This window comes from Ambystoma mexicanum, chromosome 2q (genome assembly GCF_040938575.1).
Source record: "Ambystoma mexicanum isolate Mex_15411 chromosome 2q, UKY_AmexF1_1, whole genome shotgun sequence".
Taxonomy (NCBI): Eukaryota; Metazoa; Chordata; class Amphibia; order Caudata; family Ambystomatidae; genus Ambystoma; species Ambystoma mexicanum.
In genome coordinates, this window is record NC_090924.1 from 615720448 (window position 1) to 615742669 (window position 22222).

General features: G+C 48.3%; 1 protein-coding gene across 2 annotated transcripts in view; it reads left to right on the plus strand.

Moving 5' to 3' along the window:
• CCDC13 (coiled-coil domain containing 13) overlaps window positions 1–22222 on the plus strand; it is a 1886344-nt gene that overhangs the window by 927512 nt on the left and 936610 nt on the right. For both annotated transcript variants that reach the window (XM_069647762.1, XM_069647761.1), the window contains exon 8: window positions 5725–5889. In XM_069647762.1, coding sequence (XP_069503863.1) covers window positions 5725–5889 — 165 coding nt within the window. The remainder of the gene's footprint in view (window positions 1–5724; window positions 5890–22222) is intronic.

Here is a 22222-nt window from a genome sequence, read left to right on the forward strand (position 1 = left end):
AACAAGATGTCCAAAGAACCCAAAGGTGGCAAAAATGCAGACATTGCAGCAATGCTGACGTGAACGGACAAAGCTAAAAAGCAAGAACCCCCTGGTCCCACCCTTCAGGAATCCCTTGAAGACAAAAGTACCCTGGCAACAAAGAATGACATTAAGGCTTTCATGGCGGACATTAAATCCGAATTCCGAGCTTGCATGTGGGAACTATTTACCAAACTGAAAAACACTGACCAGAGGGTCACTGACGCTGAACAGAGAATAGGGGAAGTTGAGGACCGGACCCAAGACCATGCATCCACCCTGGGGGAGGTTCAGCGTTCAATCAAACTCCTTCAGGATAAATGTGAAATATTAGAATTTAAACAGGAAGACTTGGAAAACAGGGCCAGACGCAACAACCTACGCATTCGGGGGGGTCCCGACCTCAGCTTCGGATAAAAAGCTGGCAGAATGTGTGGGGGACCTATGCTAACCCCTTCTCCCGGACTTTGAAAAGTCTCAACTCCTCCTGGACCGCACACACAGGCTCCGACCACGCCGCGGCGTGGAATCAGATGCCCGACCAGATGTCATCACTAGAGTCCATTTCTACACGACAAAAGAAGCCATCTCGGCAATCAGCCGTTCCCGGATGAAATAACCTTTCAAAGCACCCCTATCCAAATTTACCAAGACCTATCCATCCTCACCCTTCAGAAAAGACGGGCGCTCCGTCCCCTGGCTACCTTTCAACAAGACCAACAAATCCGTTACCGATGGCTTTTCCCCACGGCCTTACAATTCTCCATCAAGGGCACTCCGAGAAGGATCAGCCATCTGGAAGATGCCGAGAAGATCATGAACCTAACCCCCCCGGAATCTCAGTCACCCACAGATTCTGATAAGAACACCAAATTGGACCCCCCAAGGTTACCCAATCTTAAAGCAAACCCCTGGTCTAGAGTCCCGAGGTTCAGACAGAAGAAATAGCCTCACCTGAAGGAACCATATCAGCCCTGTTGAACCGAAAATGCCTTACCCCCACGGCCTTTGCCCGCTTCTGAGGATCAAACCATCTAAAACCCTGGAAGACATACCGATAAGTTTGGCCATGTTGGCTATGAACAGTTACCTGGCCACGTTGATCAAGGGGGGCGCTGGACTGACAAACCTACCCCCCTCCAGTTAAATCTCCGCCACCCGGTTGGTGGCCGGAGCAAAAACCTCAATGGCAGGAGAGCTGGCATCCGCAGGATCTACGAGATGCCGACTGACTCAGCTTCATCTCCCGCCCCTCCCCCAAACACGACTCCTGCGCCTTCCACTCCGGATCACTCTACCCTGTAATTCGTTTTGTTGAACGTCAGAGGGCTAAACTCCCCAACTAAATGCAAGTCAATATTGCAAGATGAAAATGCCGCTGTGGCCATGCTGCAGGAAACGCACCTTTTACCAGCCGATTTCGGGCGTTTACGCTCCCGCCTCTTCCCGAAACAATTTGGTGCATCTGGAGACTCCAAGAAAGGGGGCACTGCTATTCTTTTTAAGAAGGGGCTGGATCCCCAGATTCTGAACACTAAACTCTGCCCAGAAGGTCGATTTGTGGCGGTGAAATGCTTGCTACTCGGGGAGCTGTTCTCCATTGTGTCAATATATGCCCCTAACTCTGCCCAAGCCGCCTTTTACGATGCCCTATGTGCTACCCTCCCCTCCTTCCTAGAGGGCCAAGTTGTAACCTGCAGAGACTTCAACAGAGTTCCGTACCCCACAAAAGACAAATCCCATCCTCCATCAGCTGGAGACTTTTCCTCAGCTCTGGCACTCCTACGGCTATTCAGAATGCTGGAGGTGGTAGACGCATGGAGGATTCTCCACCCCTCGGAAAGGGATTTCTCATTCTACTCCCACGTTCACAGAACCTTCTCCAGGATTGATCGCCTTCTGGTCTCCCCTCAGATCCTCTTGTTCACTAATGACATCACCATAGGCCCACAGATTCTATCAGATCATGGCCCAGTGTCCCTGGAGATCTGGGCTCAGAACCCCCCTGCCAGACCCAACGTAGACGGATGCTCTGTGACCAAATCCTTAATGAAATGTCACTTAGGGATTCGATCGCAACTACGATGAAGAACTTCTTCCGGGAAAACCCCGCAGCAGACACCTCACCCGCCAACACCTGGGATGCCATGAAAGCAGTCGTACATGGGGAATTCATAGCACAAGAAGTGGCCTTCCACAAAGCTAGACGTCAGACTCGACTAGCCCTTGAAGACAACCTCCGGAAGGCTGAACAAGCTCATAAAGAAAAAGGATGGTCCCCGAGAACCCAACGAGCCATTTGCATGGCACAGAAAAGGATCGAGGCCCACTACGCCGATCACACAGCACACCAACGGGCAAAGGCAAAACAATTCTACTATGCTAAAAATAACAAAGCAAATAAATTATTGGTAGCCAAACTGGCCAAAGCAAAACAAAATAACACAATCATTGGACTCCGGGACACGAAAGGCCAAATTCACTACACAGAGCAAGACAAACAACTCCTGGCAGCGGAGCATCTGAAACAAGTGATGACCGCCCCACCACGAGACATGAGCGAATAAAGGGAGTACCTATGCAAAGCAGCACTCTCCCGGATTCCAGACTCTACCCGAGACCTCCTGGACACGCCAATCTCCACTGAGGAAGTAAACAAAGCCAAAAAATCGCTGAAATCCTGGGCGCCGGGCCCAGATGGCTACACAACCAGGTTCTACAGGGTTTTCAAGCAACAGCTACTCGCTCCTTTGGCACAATTATTCAACTCCTTTAGAGAGACCGGCGTGATAACCCCTTCTATGCAAGAATCAATTACGATCCTGCTCCCTAAACCCGGGGGGGATCCAAGGAGTCCAGCTTCATACAGACCCATTGCCCTTCTCAACATTGACGCCATTATCTATTAAAAAATTCTGGCAACTCGCCTGGTCCACGTTCTCCCAGACATAATCCAACCTGATCAAAGTGGCTTCCTGAAGAACCGTTCTACGACGGACAATATTCGCAGATCCCTGAACCTAGTGGACCTGGCCTCCCGTGACTCCCAAGGGTTTGTCCTCATGGCATTAGACGCAACAAAGGCGTTTGACAAGGTGGATTGGACGTTTATGAAGCTTACTCTGGAGACATTTTGCTTTGGGCCGGAATTCCGTACGATGATCTTAGCCAAATATAAAGCGCCCAAAACCCTACTTAGAATCAATGGCAATCTATCAGTCCCCATCTCACTGACCTGCGGAACTAGACAGGGATGCCCATTGTCCCTGCTCCTGTTCGCCCTGATCATGGAGCCCTTTTCCCAACGGATTAGGCTGAACCACCTAATTAAGGGTCTCAAAGTAAGCCCATCGCACCACAAATTGGCCCTCTACGCGGAAGATGTCCTCCTAACCATCACCAACCCCAGCAGCTCCTTGCCACACGCTCTGGAGGAATTAAACAACTATGGAAGGGTCACAGGATTCACTATTAACTTCAATAAGTCAGCAGTGCTGGGAATAGGGATCTCATCGAGACGGCGAGAAGACCGCATCCCGATGTGCCCAATCCAATGGAAAACGAAAGCCATCAATTACTTGGGGGTCCAGATTCCAGCCAAACCATCAGACGTATGCCGCATGAACTTTCCTCCGCTGTTCCGAGAACTGGAAACTATCTGAAGCGCTGGGCACCCCTTCAAATCTCCCTGATGGGAAGGATCACAGCATGCAAGATGAACCTACTTCCAAGATTCTTGTACACATGTTCCACCCTCCCGGTGATGATCCCGACCCTAGCGCTTCAGAATCTACAAAGGAAAATGCTGCACTTCATCTAGAGGGGGAAAAAACCCACAATCCCGAAAGACACGATGATGGGGATTGCAAAACTCGGCGGCTTGGGGGTCCCAGACCTACAGAAATACCAGATGGCAGCCCAACTAGCTTGCACCCAAGCATGGCAAACAATCACTAATCGCCCCAGATGGGTGGACTTAGAACAATCGCACTTGGCTCTTCCTCTACGCTTCCTTCCTCACATCCCACCGGCAACGAGACAGCAATGGCAGGACTTACTATTAGCCACTAGACATACAGTCGCCATATGGGACAAAACACTGAGGCAAAAGAAGATCCCAAGAGGACTCAACTCCTCATCCCCAGTCTTTCTGAACCCAGCCTTCTCACCGGGAGCAGCTCTTAAAAAATTCAAAAACTGGATTGCGGGAGGATTAGAAATGGTGGGGCAACTATTTGAAGGAGGGCAGCTACTTTCTTACAAACAATGTAAAGAAACCTTTCGCCTCCAAGAAAAAGACAGGTTTACTTACCTCCAACTGCGCCACTGGGGCACCCACCCACAGACACTCCAAGCAGAAACCCACGCTCCCACTCCCATAGAACTAACCCTCAAAGACCTGCCAAGCCGAGGTAAGATCTCGGTACTATATAAGTAGCTCCAAAAAGATTTTCTTACCTCCAAATCTTGAGCCATCGCACAATGGGAGGCGGACCTAGGACACCCCATAGAGGACCAATCTTGGGTGGACATCTGGACCCGCACCCAATCGGCATCAGCATGTGTCACAAATAGAGAATGCGCTTATAAAATCCTATTGCGCTGGTACTACCCCCCCTCCCGTTAAGACTGCACTACATGAACCAGTCAGTGGACCCAGCTTGCTGGAGACGATGTGGCCAATTGGGATCCTTTTTTCACATGTGGTGGACTTGTCCCAAGGTCCAGGATTTCTGGAAAGAATGCCTAGCGGTCATTGCAGAAATCCCACATATTTCACTCCCACTAGAGCCCGAACCTATTCTCTTGGGCGCCCCAGTTCCCGGGACCTACCCACGAACGGGCCCCAAAGCCAAACTGTTGTCTCAATGCCTGTTAGTGGGCATAATAGTGGTGGCCCGCACATGGAAATCGGAGGAAGGCCCACTCTTGCCCCTATGGTGGGTGAAACTCTGGGATGTACTCATCGCAGAAAAGGTGACAGCAGCTAGAGCAGGTCTCCTTTACCGCTTCTTGAACATTTGGAACCCGGTCCTGGAGTTCGACCGAGATTTCTCAGCACTAACATATAAACCCCAGCTGGCCAGGAGGGTGCTAGAGAGCGGGCTCGCCCCACAGGAGCGGGAACAAGAAGGGACCTGAACACGGGACAAACTCAGGGCGGGTGGGGGGAAGGGAGTAACACTCTTGTATAGATAATGCATACTAAATGTAGACCTTAAGTGAATGTAATGTTTTCCTGCCTTGTTCAAAAATAAACATATTTAAAAAAGAAAAAAACTGAGTTTGATTCTGCGCAGGACTGTTTTTTGAAGAAGTTACTTATATTGAACAATGTTGCTGAGATATATGTAGGCACATATGTGAACTTGTCATCTCCTAATTGCAATGAGTTGGCATGCCCATCAGTAGCATCTGCATTGCTCTTTGTAGACTTGATGATGTCTAGATGTTTCAATGCAATGCCTCCGCTGTGGATGGGTTCCAGAAACTTGCAAATCTATACTGTACCATTTATTCAAGGGAGCCACCTTTACAAGATACCTTTTTTACCTGCTGGTTCTCAGTGATGAAAGGAGCCAAGAGGAGACACATTACATGTGTAAAGGGCCTTCGGGCTGTCGCAAGAAGTATACGCATACCCATGTAGATGAAGGATAAGAAATACATTTGCAATATCTACCTTGTGTTTCATTGCTTCAGGTTCGTGAACTGGAGAATCAGTTGGGCTTGAACAGAAGCCCAATCTCAGAGCTTAGTCTCGAGGAGGAAATGCTGGGCCTCACAGTACCACGTAAATTGCAGGCACAGGAAAAAAATCTGTTCCGGATCCGCAGTGTGGAGAAAGAAAGAAAAGAAACCTTGGAGGTAAAGAGCTTGCTTATAAAAACGGCGTCACAACCAGGCACAGTACAAACTCGACTCTAAAATGTTATTCTAAAATGTTTTTCTAAAATGTTATTTCAACTAAGCCATATTAATGTAGGATTTACATTTGTTAATGTTCTTGTGAGGTTGTTGCAAGCATGCTGTACATACATCTTGACAATATCAGTTTTAAGAATTGATAAACCACTGGTTTAGCACAGGGTTACAGAGACGTCAACTGGTCATGGGTATCATTAGGACTCTCAATTGTGTTACAATCTGTTTGCATGCTTTGCTTATGTAGAATTAGTTGGTGGCCAAAGTTTCGTTTTTGTTGGTAGGTGGAAACTGCTGGAGAAATCACCATCTGAGCTGCTTATGGGCAGTGTAGAAGGCTTGCACTGCTATGGAAGACTTCGGGGCACAATGTTTCAAAATTCCAACTTTCACAAATGCTACTGAAAAACACACTTAATAATGATTGTTTTGATACTATGTGCTGAAGTAAAGCAACGTGAGAACTCAATTTATTTTTATACCAGTTATTGCTCTGAGGTTCTTCTCTGATAATAATGCTACTTGCTTCTGGTACTGCAGGCAGGCCAGAAAAAGCATCTCAGATAAAATATGTCTTCTAAGTTTAAGGGATTCCAATTGGACTTGGTGGGCTGTGTCCCTTTATACACTGGCCTTGCCTCTGTAAATAGCATGGTACCAGCAGACACTTCTTGTGCCTAGGCTTCCTAGTGGTCTTAGAAAAGCACCTCTGTGTATCACCTCCTGTTTTTCACTGTGACAATTTTTAATCACTTCTTTATTTTTCTTCCTATGTTCTAATTTCTGTGGTCATTGACATTGCAAGCCTCCTCTCTTTAAAATGCCATTTGCAGCCGGTTTCATGAAATGCATTGGTTGCAGCAGTCCCTCTGTCGCTGACCCACAATGTGGATACTTGAAGTGTCTTGAAAAACTCCGCCCAGGGAGTTCCTCTAGATTGTGTGTGGGTTTGGCACAAAGGGCCCTGAGGAATCCATCCCAGTTTATGTCCAGTGTTAGGAAGAATTTTAATTTTGGTGTTTAATTCCTCCCTCCTTGGAGACCCCCAGCTCTTTTGCTGAACTTTGGGACTTTGTACTTTTAATGATATGTGTTGTCTGTGTTTCTTTTGGTTTTTGGACTCTGACAAACTCCATAGCCATCTTTTTGCATTGTCACAAAGCACCTTCAGTGCACTGACACAGGGAAGTCTTTCAGATTTAAATACCTTTCTCTTGGATAACTACGGTTTCCAAGAGCAGTGAAGTGAAATTGACTTTACTTACATTTGTATCTTTCTAGACCAGGCACGCACTATCTTAAAATAGGGTGCTGGAGGGGTTACTTAGTTTCCCCTTTGCCTAGTTTCTCATGTAACATTTTTATGTTACCCTTTCCACAATTAATGGCTGGTGGCAGTGGTTTACTTTTTACTACCATTATGTGTTTTTATCACGGGCTGCGTTCGCACCTGAAGTGAAGCATCCATGGGTGCCCATTTTTGTCAAAATGGCCCGGTCTTCTTTTGTTGCCATTTCTTGTTGCAACGGTCCTTCTTGAGATTTACTCTGTGCGCCAAAACAGGTTTGGTCCCTTTGTTCATTTGGTCTTTGGCGGGCTTCACAAGTGAAACCCACCTTTGACTCCAGGGTGTCTGGCGGGGACTGGAAGCGAGGGAGGTGCCCGAAGCTCTCTGTGCTTAGTCTCCTAGGGGACAGGAATGCACTCTTAGGTGGATAGTCGTCTGGCTGTCCGGCAAGGACAGCCACCCTGCTGGGTGACTGACAGCTAGGCTGCAATGAATGGGAGAAACCTGCATAAAAGGCGAGGCTTTTTGGCTTGAAAGGCAGAGTCGACCACTGGATGAAGGAATCCGAAGAAGAACTTGGAGGAGACACCTGCTGCAACTCCTGGACCGTTGATTTGCCCGGTGAAGCCCTGCTGCTGTGCTGAAGCTCTGAATTCGACTCGACTAGAGAAGCTCTGCAGGACGACTTCTCCCCTTGAGTTGGTGGGACCAATCAACTCCAAAGTAAGCCACCTGGACATCCTCTCGAACCTGGTTGCATTTCCACTGCCGTTGCTGCTGGAACCGAAACGCCAGAGAGAGGAACACCAGATCGTGTGTGTTGCTTTTAAGCTGGCCAAGAGCGCCAGGAAGATGCTCCAGACTCCCAGGAAGCAGCACTGACCGAGCCTGAGCCAACTCAACAGAGTGCTAGACCCCAGATGCAAGGAAAGCCCATCTCGACAGCCAGGAACCGCAATGGTGCTGTTTGCAGTAGATGCGCGGAACTGAAACCCCAAAGTGCCACTTGTTTGAAGATTGCCGGTTGCGGTCGCTGACCGTCCCATTGCAGAGCAGGAGTCCGCAGAAGTCCTCCCTCTTGTCCCCACGACTGAGGCCCAGGAACAGCAGGATTTGCAGAGCTGCACAGGAACAGAAGCCACCTGCTACACGCTTCTTCAACCTAAAGGTACTGTGCAGTCTAAGAGAACTTACCTCTTGTCTTGTGTCCTTGCTTGTTCTCAGTTGAGACTTGACTTGGTTGCTTCTATAATGTTGTTTGCATCTTCTACTACTCACAGGCCTAACAGCTTGTGGCCCTAAATTTGATTCAACTTTTCTACCAAGATTTCTAAAACATTGCGCAAGACTTTTACTTACCTGCAAGAAGTGCTTCAGTTCACCTTGACTTTTGCTAACTTAACATTAAGGCATGGCTCCCTGAATGCTCTTCTCTCAGCTGCTTATGTGTTTTGCCTTCCTTCCAGGAAAGGGTTAACTGACTTTGCATTGTTTTTTTTTAAAGTACTTACCTGATTAAGAATAATTGTGTGAACACTTGTCCTATTCTGAAACCACTTTACTTTGACACTCGTCTCAGTAAAATTCTAAATACAACAGTGATACATTAATGTCCACAGCACCCTAGCAATTGAAGTCACCTGAGGGTGTAAGAAGTGCCTGTGTACCATCCCAAATGGGTATTTGCTGATTTGGAAAACTAAGAGTGTGTATTTTGAAGTGTATTTGTGTGTTGCTTTATATTGCTCCCTTCTGAAAAAGGCTTATTCAAAGTGACAGTTAAATAAATTAATAATTGTTTAATCAAGAAACCTTGAGTGTAAGTGTTTATTTGGATACTTGTCACTGTGAATCTCTGTGTAACTGTTAGGCAGAATCGTGCAGTACCCTTTGGGAACACTACACACAATTAAGACTACAAGTGTAAGTACAATTTCACCTTTGGTACAAGCCTGTACTACACAGTAAAGTGGTAGCGATGGCTGAGCAGCCAGACGTATCTCAAGAGTAAAGTGAGCAGTAGAACAAGTTACACAAAGGACCAACAATTACAGTGATTCAAACATACACTTAAGGTTTCTTGGTAAAAGAATATACATTTATTTACTCAGTTGGTTTGAAAACATTACACTAGCAAGAGCAGCTCAATATCACACACTAATAGACACAAATACACAACCGGTTAGTAAATGAACAAGATCAGCTCCCCTGAAGTGGGAGCAAAATGGCCCTTCAGATACTTTCAAAAGGGGTAAAACGACAAGGTTATAAGAAAAGACAGCACAAATACTTGCATAGGCAGGGCAAAGGGTTTCAGTAAACTGCAACCAGCAATTCAGTTCATAGGCCTGGGCCAAAGTCAATGGTTCAGAGTCTTTGTATAGGATAGCACAGTTAGGGTAGTAAATGGTTACGTCTTTGCCACAGAGTTTAGAAGAATTTGGCTAGGCGAAAAGTTTGATGAATGTTTAGGGAAGGAAGCCTTGGAAGTTGACAAAGTTTCCACAACCTTTCACAATGGCCGAAAAGATTTCCGGACCGCGTTTGCATAGTACCTTTTTGTATTGAAGAAGAGCTGTAGCTGAGGCAGTTGTTCCTGGCAGTTTGAGCCGATCTTGCTGTTCCTGAGCTTTAGTCGTGGGTACAAGGAGGAGGACGTCGGGAGGTTCCTGCACTGCCCAGGTATGAGGCCAAAAGCTAAGCAAGACGTCGGTTTGAGGTGTGAGTGCCTTAATGTCCACAAGCTGGTTTCCTTCCCTCTGGCTATCCGGTTTGCAACAGCACTCTGATGAAAATTCGACCAGATGGGGACGGTGTCCAGGTGGCTTGTGAGTTAGTTGTTCCCACCAAACTTAAGGGAAGAAGTTAACCTTGAAGGGCTTCTCTGTCGATGGAGTTTCAGGCAATTCGGACCTGCAGCTGGGCTTCGCCGGTCGTCCAGGAGTTGCAGCAGTCCTCTTCCTTCAGCTCGTCTTCGGTTCTTTCATTTCCAGTGGTCGACTCTGCTTTCCAAGTACCAGAGACCTGCTTTTAAACAGTTTCCCCCCATTCATTCCAGCCTGGCTGTCACTCGCACAGCAGGGTGGCTGTTGTTGCTGGACAGCCAGCCGGCCAATCACGCCAGAGTGCATTCCGGTCTCCTAGGAGACTTAGCACAGGGAGTTTCGGCACCTCCCTCACATCCTGTCCACCCCAGACACCCTGGCGCCAGAGGAGGGCTTCAGCACTGAAGCCCACCAAAGGCCAACAAACAAAGGGACCAAACCTGGTTTGGCACGCAGAGACACAAACACAAGAAGGACCTTTCCTAAAAGAAATGGCGAAAAAAGTCGACCGAAGTCTGTTTTTACAGCTAGGTCTGGGGCGCCATATTGAAAAACATGGCTGAACCGATTTTTAGCTACCGTTGTTTGCGGTCGGGAAAAATCATGGTAGTTTGATCTAAACCACTGCCACCAGCCATTTAAAGTAGGAAAGGGTAACATTTTACTGTTACATGAGTGTTTTCACTCAGGGGAAGCTAGGCTACCCCTCCAGCACTCTATAGGAAGATAGTGTGTGCTGGGTCAGTAAACTTAAAGAGACTAGTAAAGTTAATTTAACTTTACATGCTCTGGGAGACAGTAGTCAGTCCCAGAGAAGGCATTTAAACCTTGGAAGTCTAAAAGACATCCCTGTGCCACTGCACTGAAGGTGCTGTGTGACACACAGAAAAAAGATGATGCCTATGAAATTTTTTAAAACTCCATAACCAAAGAACACAAAAGTAAAACGCACATTAAAATACATGGAAGATTGAGAAAAAAAACTCACACTCTTGCCAGGTAGAAAAATAAAATCCTAGAAATCCAGCAAACTTGCTGGGGGTCTCAAAAGGTAAGGGAAATTAGCACATTTTCAGAATTCTCCCTAAAAGTAACTACCCTATAGCTCACATTGACCCCTCTTGACATAAGCCTGGCTATTCAACCACACTACCAACCTGTGTAGTACAGACTTATACCAAAGGTTGGGACCCTATTGCCAGGAGGCTGGGGTTGTTGTAGTGTACCCAAAGGGTACTGCATACAATCTTACCTAACACTGGTGGCATGCAGTGAGGATCTATTGTAGAGTCGTTACACTAAGAATTTGCTTTGCTTTTGTTCAACTAAATCCTTCACAAGTCTAAGCTCCACTAGAACAGCAATTGCTACATGGCAAATATGGATAAGTTCAGTCAGGAAGTCCTAATCAATTTCACAGTAGAACAACTGAAATAAATGTGTAAAGGTCAGGAATCTCCCTGTTAAAGGAAAGAAAAATGAATTGATTGCAAGATTGTTGAATCATCAAAGTCTGAGAAGTAGGCCTGTCACACCTACTAACCCAGGAAATGTGGAAATTGATAATGAAGATGATAATTTAGTCTCACTATTGCCTTAGAAGTGTCAGAGGAGGAAGGGGAGTCTCAGGAAGAGAACCCCTCTATGCCCCAGCCTACCCTTTTGCCTCAACCTGTATCCACTGTGATCCCACAAGGTCCATCACTGCATCCAGAATGTGTGTCTCTTGAGAAAATTAGACTTGAATTAGAATTCAAAACGTTACTAGTCCAGGCGGACACCAAACATTAGGACATCAAACTCAGGGAAATGGAAATGTAACATGCTCTTGAAATTAAGAAATTGTCTATTGAAAACATTTCTATCCCAGAGTCCTCTAGGACTTCTAGTCCAAAGAGGCCTTGCATGTGCAAAGAAGCAGTGAGTATGTATGATCAAAACTTGATATTTTGGATTGGTTGGGTGCTTTTGAATACAATTATGGGATTCAGGGTCACACAGGGAATCCGTTGATTCCTTGGCTTTTGTCTAGGTTCCCCCAGGTTGCAACTGATGCTGTAATGGAGGTGGGGGAACTTGAAAGGTTGGAGTATGAAAATGTGAAGTTAGCTTTGATAGCTAGATTTGGGAAAACTTCTACCCAGTACGTTAAGAAGTTTAGGACCATCAAGAAGACTGATGGTATCCCTTGGGCTACCTGGGTGTGTGAATGTTTGAAAAACGTAGATGGTTGGGTTAAGGGTTACAGAGTACCTACTTTTGAAGGAATGAGAAGTCTATTTTTGTTGAATCTCTTTTTGATGCCTGCTCTCCTGAGCTGAGACAGCACTTGGCTGACTCAAATGAGATTGATCCCAAAAAGTTAGCAAGAACAGCTGACTCATGGGTAGCCAACAGGGCCATGCATAAGGTTTCACAAAAAGGAGGAGGGAAAGCAACACAAAGGTGAGAATAAGGATAATTATAATTCCAACCACAGAGAAGAGGCCCCCAAACCACATAAGGGTAGATCCCATGGGAAACCTGGTAGGTCTAGTGAACCCTCTGGTGCTCAACCAGAGGCCGGTCAACAGAAGCCCCCATTCCAGAGAGCATTTGGTAAATGCTATGTCTCTGGGTCTGTGGACCATTTGAAAGGAGAACCCAGATGCCAGGGTAAACCTACAGGGGTCAGCATTGCCTCCTTAGCATTCATCCCTGAGGGAGAAGTACAAATGGCTAGGGCCCACTTTCACCTACTGGCTGTCGAACCCTTGGGTGTTCAAGCCAGTGTATCCTTAGAGCCCCTGGGTCTGTGTAAGAAGCAGAATATGGATGTGGATAGCTCCATTCCAGATAACTCCAAAGGGTATTATATGGGCAGTGTTCTTGTGAATGGCCAGGACACTTCTGCCATGAGAGACACTGGGGCCAGCAGAACAGTTGTGGATGAAAGCTTTTTCAAACCTGAGGATGTTGCTAAGGCACCCAAAGATTACACTAGATTTGCTGGCGGTCCTGTCCAAATGGTTCCAATTCTACCAGCTCTCATTCAGTGTAACAAAATGACAGTGAGGATCCCTTTCAGTATTCAGAATGAGGTGCATGGGAGAGTCCTGTTGAGGAATGAATTAAAAACTCTAGGAGTTGTGTCCAGTACCCCCGGGCCTCCCAGTAGGAGGAAACAGAACCAAACCAAGTTGGCTAGAGAGGCAACCTTAAGAGACCCTGAGCCTGTGGGACCTTCTACAGAGAACACCACTGTAAGTCCTTGTGTTAGTAAGTTAACCTCTAACCAAGGCAAACCCAAGGCTAGAATATTAGGGAACTGGGAGCCCAAACCATGCTCCATCATTGCCACTCCAATTGTAAAGTCTTTGACCCACTCTGCTTCGGAGGAAGAAGTGGATAGACACATTGGACCCCTATCTAGACCTGGAGAACAGGTAATTCAAAGCTGGTGGAAAACCAGGAAAGATAGGTCTAAGGTTAAACACCTTAAGACTGTTGGATCTTCGGTGGAAGACTCCAGTAAATATCCTAGTGTCAGGAGGGAAACTTCTAAGCCAGGTAAAATGACATCTCAGAAGAAATGGAAGCATACCCCCTGCTTGCCCGCAAACCCTCCAACCGAAAGACCCGAGACTCAGCCTGCTCTTGTGAGAGAGGTGGTGAGGAACCATGGAGGCCCTTCTAGTTCTAAGGGATTCCTTGCTAGGGACCCCTTGAAAAAGCCTATGACAGGTTCAGAAGTTGCCACAACTTCTGAGGGACTGTTCACTCAGATCCCCTATAACTTAAATAAGAAAGATGTACCCCACAATATTTGTAGGTCATATAGCTTAAAAATGAAAACACCTGATGAAAAGTGCCATAGCAAGAGTTACAAAAGGTTGTTGGTGTACTCAGCAGGCCATTTAACCGACTTGCAACAGGAGATCCATCCTGGTGGGGATTAGATCCTCCTGTCCCTTAGTCTGGGGGGGGACGAGTGTGAGGGAGAGTTTTCATTTTGGTGTTTAATTCCAGCAGACCAAGTGGTGAAAATGGTGGTACAGTTTGCCGGTATACCGGCAAACTTATAGTGGGGGCCATAACCATATAGAAGCTCTAGATTAATAGGGATGTAACAGAACTAGTTCTAATGAATTCCTTCCTCCCACAGACTCCTCGTCTTAATAGTAATATATCCTCTTTGTACAAATCTGGCTTCAGAAATGTTTTTAAGCACCAAAGGCCCCTGCTCTCAGTATTTGCCTCTTTTGACTTTATTTGGACCCATACCACCAGTTCTTTCTTTATGCACACTCATATGCTTCTTTTGAACACCACTCCTATTTAGCATTTGGGCCTGTGCCATGGCTGCCCCCCAAAAAGATTGTGTTAAAACCATGCCGATGGGGACTGGCCACCAGGGGGCGCACGGATGGGCAGCACCTCCGTGTGAGCTCCAGACACACGGGCCCCAAAAGTGACCTGAGCCCCCACTTTTGACCCCCCCGTGCGCTAGAATGATACCCCCCGCAGCGTGAACCGAAGCTCCACCAGACTAGTGAAATTCTGGGTGAAAACGGTAGACCTGAGCAGGAGAAAAAGCCATCGGCGTAAGCCTCCCCCCTCTGAACGCACACGCGGCGAGTGAAGCGATAGCAGCACCGAGGCAGGCCCTGAGGAACCCGGCCCCTCCCTTCATCTGCTCCCGAGGAGCGCGGGCCTCCCCGCGATTGCCCCGGGCAGTCCGCGTTTCCTTGCCCCTAATTGAGGACTCCGGTGCGGCAGACGGGTGCGTGGCGGGGAGGTCCATCTGCGCTCCCCGTGTTGGAGCCTGGTACCGCGCTGAAGAGGAGCGGCACACCGAGGCGGGTGAGTGCCTCCCCGGCCCCCCCCCTTTTTTTGAATACTGGGCAAGCCCGAACCCTCGCCGGAGCCTCGCCTCGCCTCCCCCTGAAGAGCTCCCTGCAGCCCCGGTCGCGGAGGGAGGGCCTCTCCCGCTCTCCGCCCCCGCTCTCGACTGAGGACGCGGCCGCGGGTAGGGTAAGAGGTGATCCGGCCCTTGTCCCGTACAGGCCGTCGCCGATACCAGCACCCGCCACACGGTCCCTCCAGAAGAGGCGCCGCCACGCGGATCTCCTCCCGCGCACCCGACCCTAAGAGGCCCAGAGGGCCCATACGAACAGTACCTTGAGGCGGGGCCCCAGATTCCAATCAGTGCCCCAAGCACCCCTTCATAGCCCCGGCACAGATGATAACTAGCCTCCCATCATAAAACGCCCCACAGCACACCCAGTGCTGCACCTTCAGTGGAGGGGCTGGGTTTCCCCAGAATCCCCACGAGGACAACTACAGTCGCATCCCCTCCTCAGGAAGCAGCGGCAAAATACAGCGACGAGGATCCTCCCAGTCTCCTCATAAAGTGGTCTACAATCAAGATCACCCAACGTAGATCTCAGCCCTCCACCAATTGCCCGCATCGCCATAACTCACGGTCTTTGGCCCAACACCTGTCCCCAGGGAAACGCTTCTTGGACAGACTTCTGCGTGTTCCACCACGTGATGCAACGGGTCAGTTCCTGAACTGAAGGCAACGCTGAGGGTTGGGCCCCCTCGGCGTAATACGCTGTCAACTGCCCCGCTAAGACCTTTGCAGGCGGACCCCCAATGAACACAAACTGTATATCCCTGTGGATACCCCTCTGAGCCCTTCCAAGGCTTGAGCCCTCTCCCAAGGGACCCATCCATTACGACTCCCCTCAAGCCCACCTACAAGAACGGTCTGTGCACTGGACCCCCCTGGCATTACAGCGGTCTCAGAGTCGGAAATCGACGCAAGCGGAGAGTATGGCACCTGAACCCAGGGCATGTGCCTCCTCCCACCACTACGCTTCCATCTTCATGGACTTCCTGAACGGGCAGAGGGTACGGCCCCCACTCCTGGGGCGTGTGCCTCCTCGCATACAGGCATCATATGAACGTCCCAAGCAAACTGGCCAGGTTCGCCTACACCTCCACCACACCCGGAACCAGATACAAACGCCACAATGTCAACGGAAACGTCTGAGACAGTGGCAGCCACGAAGGGAGACATCGCTGCCCTCCTAAGCGAAATCCGAAACATGGGTGCCAACCTTGGCGGCAAAATTGATAAGATGACGCAAAGGGTGGACAAAATTGAAGAGAGACTGGAAGGTGTTGAAAACAATCAAGCTTCAATAGATACGTTGGAAACCCAACTGGACCTCAGAATGCGCAACATAGAGAGGAGAGAGGATGAAATACGTTTGAAGATTGACGATTTAGAGAACAGAGAGAGAGGAAATAACCTGCGGTTTTTCGGTATTCCGGAACGTGAAGGCGAAACAGAGGAGGACCTCAAACAAACTGTGAATGACATCATCAGAATCCTAGCCACGGACGAGAACATTGATGAACCAACAATAGAGAGAATACACACAGCCGGAGGTCCCCCGGGTGGTCCGAGATCCGTCCTTGCCAGATTTCACAAATACCAATACAGGGCCAGAATACTCATGAAGGCCAGGTCCTGTGACACACTCACCCTCGGGGGAGCCCAAATAACCATCTTTCAAGACCTATCCTCGCTTACCCTGGCCCTGCGCTGTCTCTGTAGCCCCCTAACGAAATGGCTGAAAGAACATGGGACCAGATATAGGTGGGGATACCCCTTCTCCCTCACGTTTGAACACGGAAGTAGGAAAGTAATCCTCCGCTCTGAAGAGGATATCTGTGATTGTATCACAGACCTGCTCGGAACCGACCCAAGTGGTGGAATGCAGGAAGAATCACTACAAAACAGCGAGAGGGGGACCCCAGGGCCCGAAAAGCAAAAAAGTTAAGGGATCTAGAAAGTATAGACGACCCAACGATACACCGGACAGTAACAAGTGACAGGACACACGCAAGGTCACTCTTCATGGGGATGTACGCCTCAATGCCAAGCCCAGGTGACTATTGACACTTTTGAGTTCGGTACAGTGGCCCGGCCTGTTCAGACACATGACACGGCCGCCATCAGAAGCGCACGGACGATCACCTGGTGGAGATGAACCCTAAAATTGCAAGTATCAATGCACAAACTAGTTCACAGCAGCAGTTATCATTGTTTGTTAATGTGTTGGTAAGAGCAAAATGCAAAAGAAACGAAAAGGGGGGGGCTCAGAATGTTATATAGATGATAGCCGCGGTCGGGGTCGTGCGGCCCTCATTAGTGGTCCGACAGTAGACCGGCTGCATGCACCTGGTCCAAATCGGACGCCATTCAACTGAACTGGGACACAGACCCCCATGACTAAAATGAGGGGCGGACAGTTTAAACTGGGGACAACGGGTATGAGGTTTAATACCCGAGGGGGTGGGGGGGGATGGGGCACACCAAATTGTACAGCCTCTGTTAATCAAAAGGAACTATCACACTACTTCCATCATGGCATTTCCTGCAATGGGCAACGCGACGTCACGACCGATTACTATGTACACAACAATGATCCACAGTCACAACGAATTAATTGACAGTTATGGCATACTCAAAATTGGCACGCTGAATGTTAAGGGACTTAACTCCCCCACCAAAAGATCGCTGGTGTCCAGAGAATTCAAGAGGGCAAAACTAGGCATACTCTTTCTACAAGAAACTCGATACAGCAAAGGAGAAGAGTGGAAGGTCCTATACGCCAAGCTGGGCTCGGAATACTGGGGCACCGGCCCACTAAAGAAGGCAGGAGTTGGCATCCTAGTCAATAAATTGATCCAATTTGAACTCCTAAAGTCCTGGAGGGACGTGAGTAGCAGAGCGCTCGTATTAGTGGGCAAGATACAAGGCACCGTCATCACCCTCACGTCAGTGTATGCACCCAATACAGGACAATCCAGATTCTTACAACAGATAATCCCGAAAGACATGAGCGAAGCAGAGGGCGAAGTAATATTGGGAGGTGATCTGAACACGTGGATGGACCCGAATCAAGACAGGCAACCAGGCCACTCTTTCACAACACCTCCATCGAGCACCGGACGTCCACCGGCCGCGGACATGATGGATGCCTACAATCTTACCGATGCATGGAGACACATGAACCCCAACTGAACTGGCTTTACCTTCTTTTCCACATCGCATGCAACGTTTTCCAGAATAGACTATGTATACCTAACCTCAGACCTCACTGCGGCGATGTCCGAATCGACCATTACTTCTGTCACATGGTCAGACCACGATATGGTCACGGTCACTATTGATCAGATGGCCCTCCCCTGAAGGAGCTCCAAATGGTGCTGTAACAAGACTATTTTCAAGGATTCAATATTTCGGGAACAGCTTGAGCAAGACATCATCCAATATTTTGAGCACAACAACACGGGCGAAGTTTCCATGAACACAGTATGGGAAGCAGGCAAGGCGACCTGGAGGGGGCTACTCATTAAAGAAGGAGCTGCAAAGAAAAGAGAACGTCAACTGATAGAAACCAGGCACCGAAACGAAATCACCTAACTTGACCTCATGGCCCAATCTGCGGAACAAGATAGACCACAAAGGATTAAGCAGGCCAATGACAAGAGGGAAGAACTACGGCAGTTGGAGGCGGCTAGCATCGCTTGCAAGCTCCAATACCTGAAGCAGAAGCACTATGAGCACGGGGATAAAGCAGGCGCCCTATTAGCGACAAGACTCCGAAGCCAACGCCAAGAGCGATGGGTACCCACGATCCAAAACGAAGGAGATCCCAACGACCCATATCCCCACAGTATCCCTGAAGCCTTTGCCGACTTCTAGGAAAAGTTATATACTTTGCACGCTGCCCCGCACCCAGAAGCGATAACAGATTACATGGACAAAATATCCCTGCCCGCTCTCCCACCCGATACAGCACAAACCTTGGAAGCTCCCATCACGGGAGAAGAAATTGAAGAAGCAATCAAAAGACTTCCGACTGGGAAAGCCCCCGGGAACGACGGCTACACAGCGGGGTTCTATAAGACTTTCAAACATGCTCTTCTCCCATTCATGGTCGACCTTTTTAACAGCATCCTTCAATCCGGTGTAGCGCCTGAATCCTTCTCAGAAGCATTAATAACAGTAATTCCCAAGGAGGGTAAGGACCCAAAGCAATGTGCCTCCTATCGCCCAATACCCCATCTAAATATCGATGCCAAAATCTACACGAGAGTCCTCACTGCAAGGCTGGAGTCACATATGCCCTCAATAATCCACAACGACCAAGTGGGCTTCATCTTAGGCAGACAAGGTGCGGACTCCACCCGAAAGACCCTGCACTTAATTCACGAGGCCCAAAAATCGTTGAGCACGCCTGCACTATTTTCAATCGATGCCGAGAAGGCGTTCGACAGAGTCGAATGGCATTTCCTAGAAGAAACGTTGAAGAAGATAGGCTTAGGCCCTACACTCCGTCGAGGGATCAATGCCGTCTACACAGCCCCGAGAGCATCGGTGGTAGTGAACACACAATTCTCCCGCTGGTTTCCTCTCAGTAGGGGTACGAGACAAGGTTGTCCCCTTTCGGCAATACTCTTCGCGCTGTCCCTGGAGCCTCTTGCCCTAATGCTTCGAGCAGATCCCGCTGTGGAGGGGATTCAGGTCAATGGCAGAGAATATAAACTAGCCTTGTACGCGGATGACATCCTGCTCCATGTATCAAACCCAATCTCCTCAATCCCACGACCGATCCACCTAATAGAGGAATACGGCACACTCTCGGGTTTCAAAATGAACAAAACCAAATCTATTCTTTTTCCGCTCCACGACTCATCCCCTGAACAGCAAATAGCACTTGAACACCTTGGGCTGATCATCGGAGGTCCCACGCTGAGATACTTAGGGATCAATTTAACGCGCCGCCTCGACACCCTTTACGAAGCAAACTTTCCTCCACTTCTTCAAGCCCTCAAAGCTGATCTTAGGAAATGGAAACCACTGACGATCTCCTGGATGGGACGCCTAAATGCAATCAAAATGATGACCCTCCCACGGTTCTTATACCCTTTCCAAGTCCTGCCCATCACGATCCCAGAAAACTTCTTCAGACAAGTCAAGAAGGCCATACTAGAATTCCTTTGGAATTGAAGGAAACCCAGGATCCCCTACAACGTCTTAATACCACCAAAGGAACTAGGCAGAGTGGGCCTTCCGGACATAGAACGCTATTATCAGGCCACGCAACTCAGAATCCTGATTCCACACCTACAAGACAGAAAAGACCTCCAATGGGTCCAGCTAGATAACGACATTCTAGCCAATATAACCCTAGCAGAATGGTTATGGGTCCCCAGATCGAAACTCACGAGAAGCCTGCGCGATCACCCGATATTGGGCACAATGTGGAACATATGGAAAATAGGAAAAGCAATGTCGGGGGTCACCACGTGGCCTTCACCTCTGAGCCATCTCTGGTCCCCCGGGATCAGAGAAGAGAGCCCAGAACACGCCACATACCAAACATGGTTCGACGCCGGTCTTGAGAGAGTCGGTCAGCTGTGGAGAAAAGGAAAATTCATCTCCATTACGGAACTAGAGGAAGCCCTTCAAATTCATCCGATACCAATCTTCTTGTATTTGCGGTTGAAAGGAGTATTATCCAGAAGAGAATGGAAGGCCACCACACAAAGGGAACTGACGCCCTTTGAGATGATCCTGGACACGTCCACCACCTCCAAAGGCCTAATAGCGTGAATGTACAGGGCCCTAATCACCAAAGACGATGCGCCGAGTCTCTGTCTCAAAGCAAGGTGGGAAAGAGACTTTGGCAGAGAATTTGACCAGCAGGCTTGGGACAAAATTTGCGAGATGCCATCCAAAATATCGATCGCTGCCCAGTATATAAACTACACGCCATAAAATTACTCCACAGGTGGCAGTACGACCTGCACAGGCTGTCCAAAATGTTCCAAACCTCCAGCCCGAGATGCTGGCGACAATGTGGCATGGATGCCGACTACTGGCACATGTGGTGGAATTGCCCTAAAGTTCGCATCTACTGGGAAGAAGTCCTGGGATGGATTAAGCAGCTGGACAGCATAGAGAGGGAATTATCCCCCCTCCTGATTCTTTTTGGCCTGGAGGAAAAAGACGACGAGCTGATTAGGGTAAAAGGACTAGCATCACCCTTGCTGCTCACGGCAAGGGCATGCCTGGTCATAAAATGAAAAGCTCCACACCTTCCAGATAAAAAGGACTGGATACAGATTGCCACAATGGAGAAAATAACGGCAATACTCCACGAAAAGGCAGCACGACAAGAAGAAGCCTGGCGCGACTTCATCGAGCAATACATCACATGCCCAACCACGGAGGATTCGACGTACTACAAACATTACTATGCAGCCAACCCCAGCAAAAGCGGAGCTTCATATGTCCCACTCCCACCCGCCCATGCCTGTCACAGACCCCATTGGAGACCCATGATCCAAGTATGACCAAAGAAGAACGTCACACAGCCACACAGTCACACAGCCCACTACAGCTTGCCACAGCAATGCCACAAACAAGGAAGACTCATGAGTTCAGAGAGAGGGAGGGGGGAGGGGACCTGGGCTTTACATTTTACACTCATTGGCATGACACACGTTAATGTTGTTAAGTATTGTTAAGGTGGACCAGAGCAATCTTGTGATGTAACTGTTAATGCATAATATATACCCACCTGTATGTTCATTTCCAATGTCAAAATCAATAAAAATTCAAGTTGGAAAAAAAAAACATGCCGATATCAGACCTACACCAAGGCTGTTTGGCGCTTTGGGCTATATCATGACACACATTTCTATGGCTCCTGCGAGTTGATGTACTTTCAGGCCATTAAGGTCTTAACCGCTCTATGTAAGAGCATAAATACTCCTACGAAGTCGCTGGGTCCAGCTTAGCTTTTGGCTTCTTAACAAAAAAAAGTTCCAGACCACTAGGAAATCCAAGGAACCAGAAGAGACTCAACCTCATGATGAAACCAAGAAATAGATAAAAAGAAGAAAGAAATGGTACAGTAAATGGTGTTCAATGAATTACTTGTCCTCCAGGATCCACTCCTCTTCTGGACCTCTAAGGAATGACCTCCTACATTTGTGAAGGTACTGTTCTCCACTAGCAGTGGTAGAAATTGCTGCAAAAATGTTAGACTTCTTTGTCAAAGCCTCAATGTCTATAGGTTTGGTCCTGGCTCTG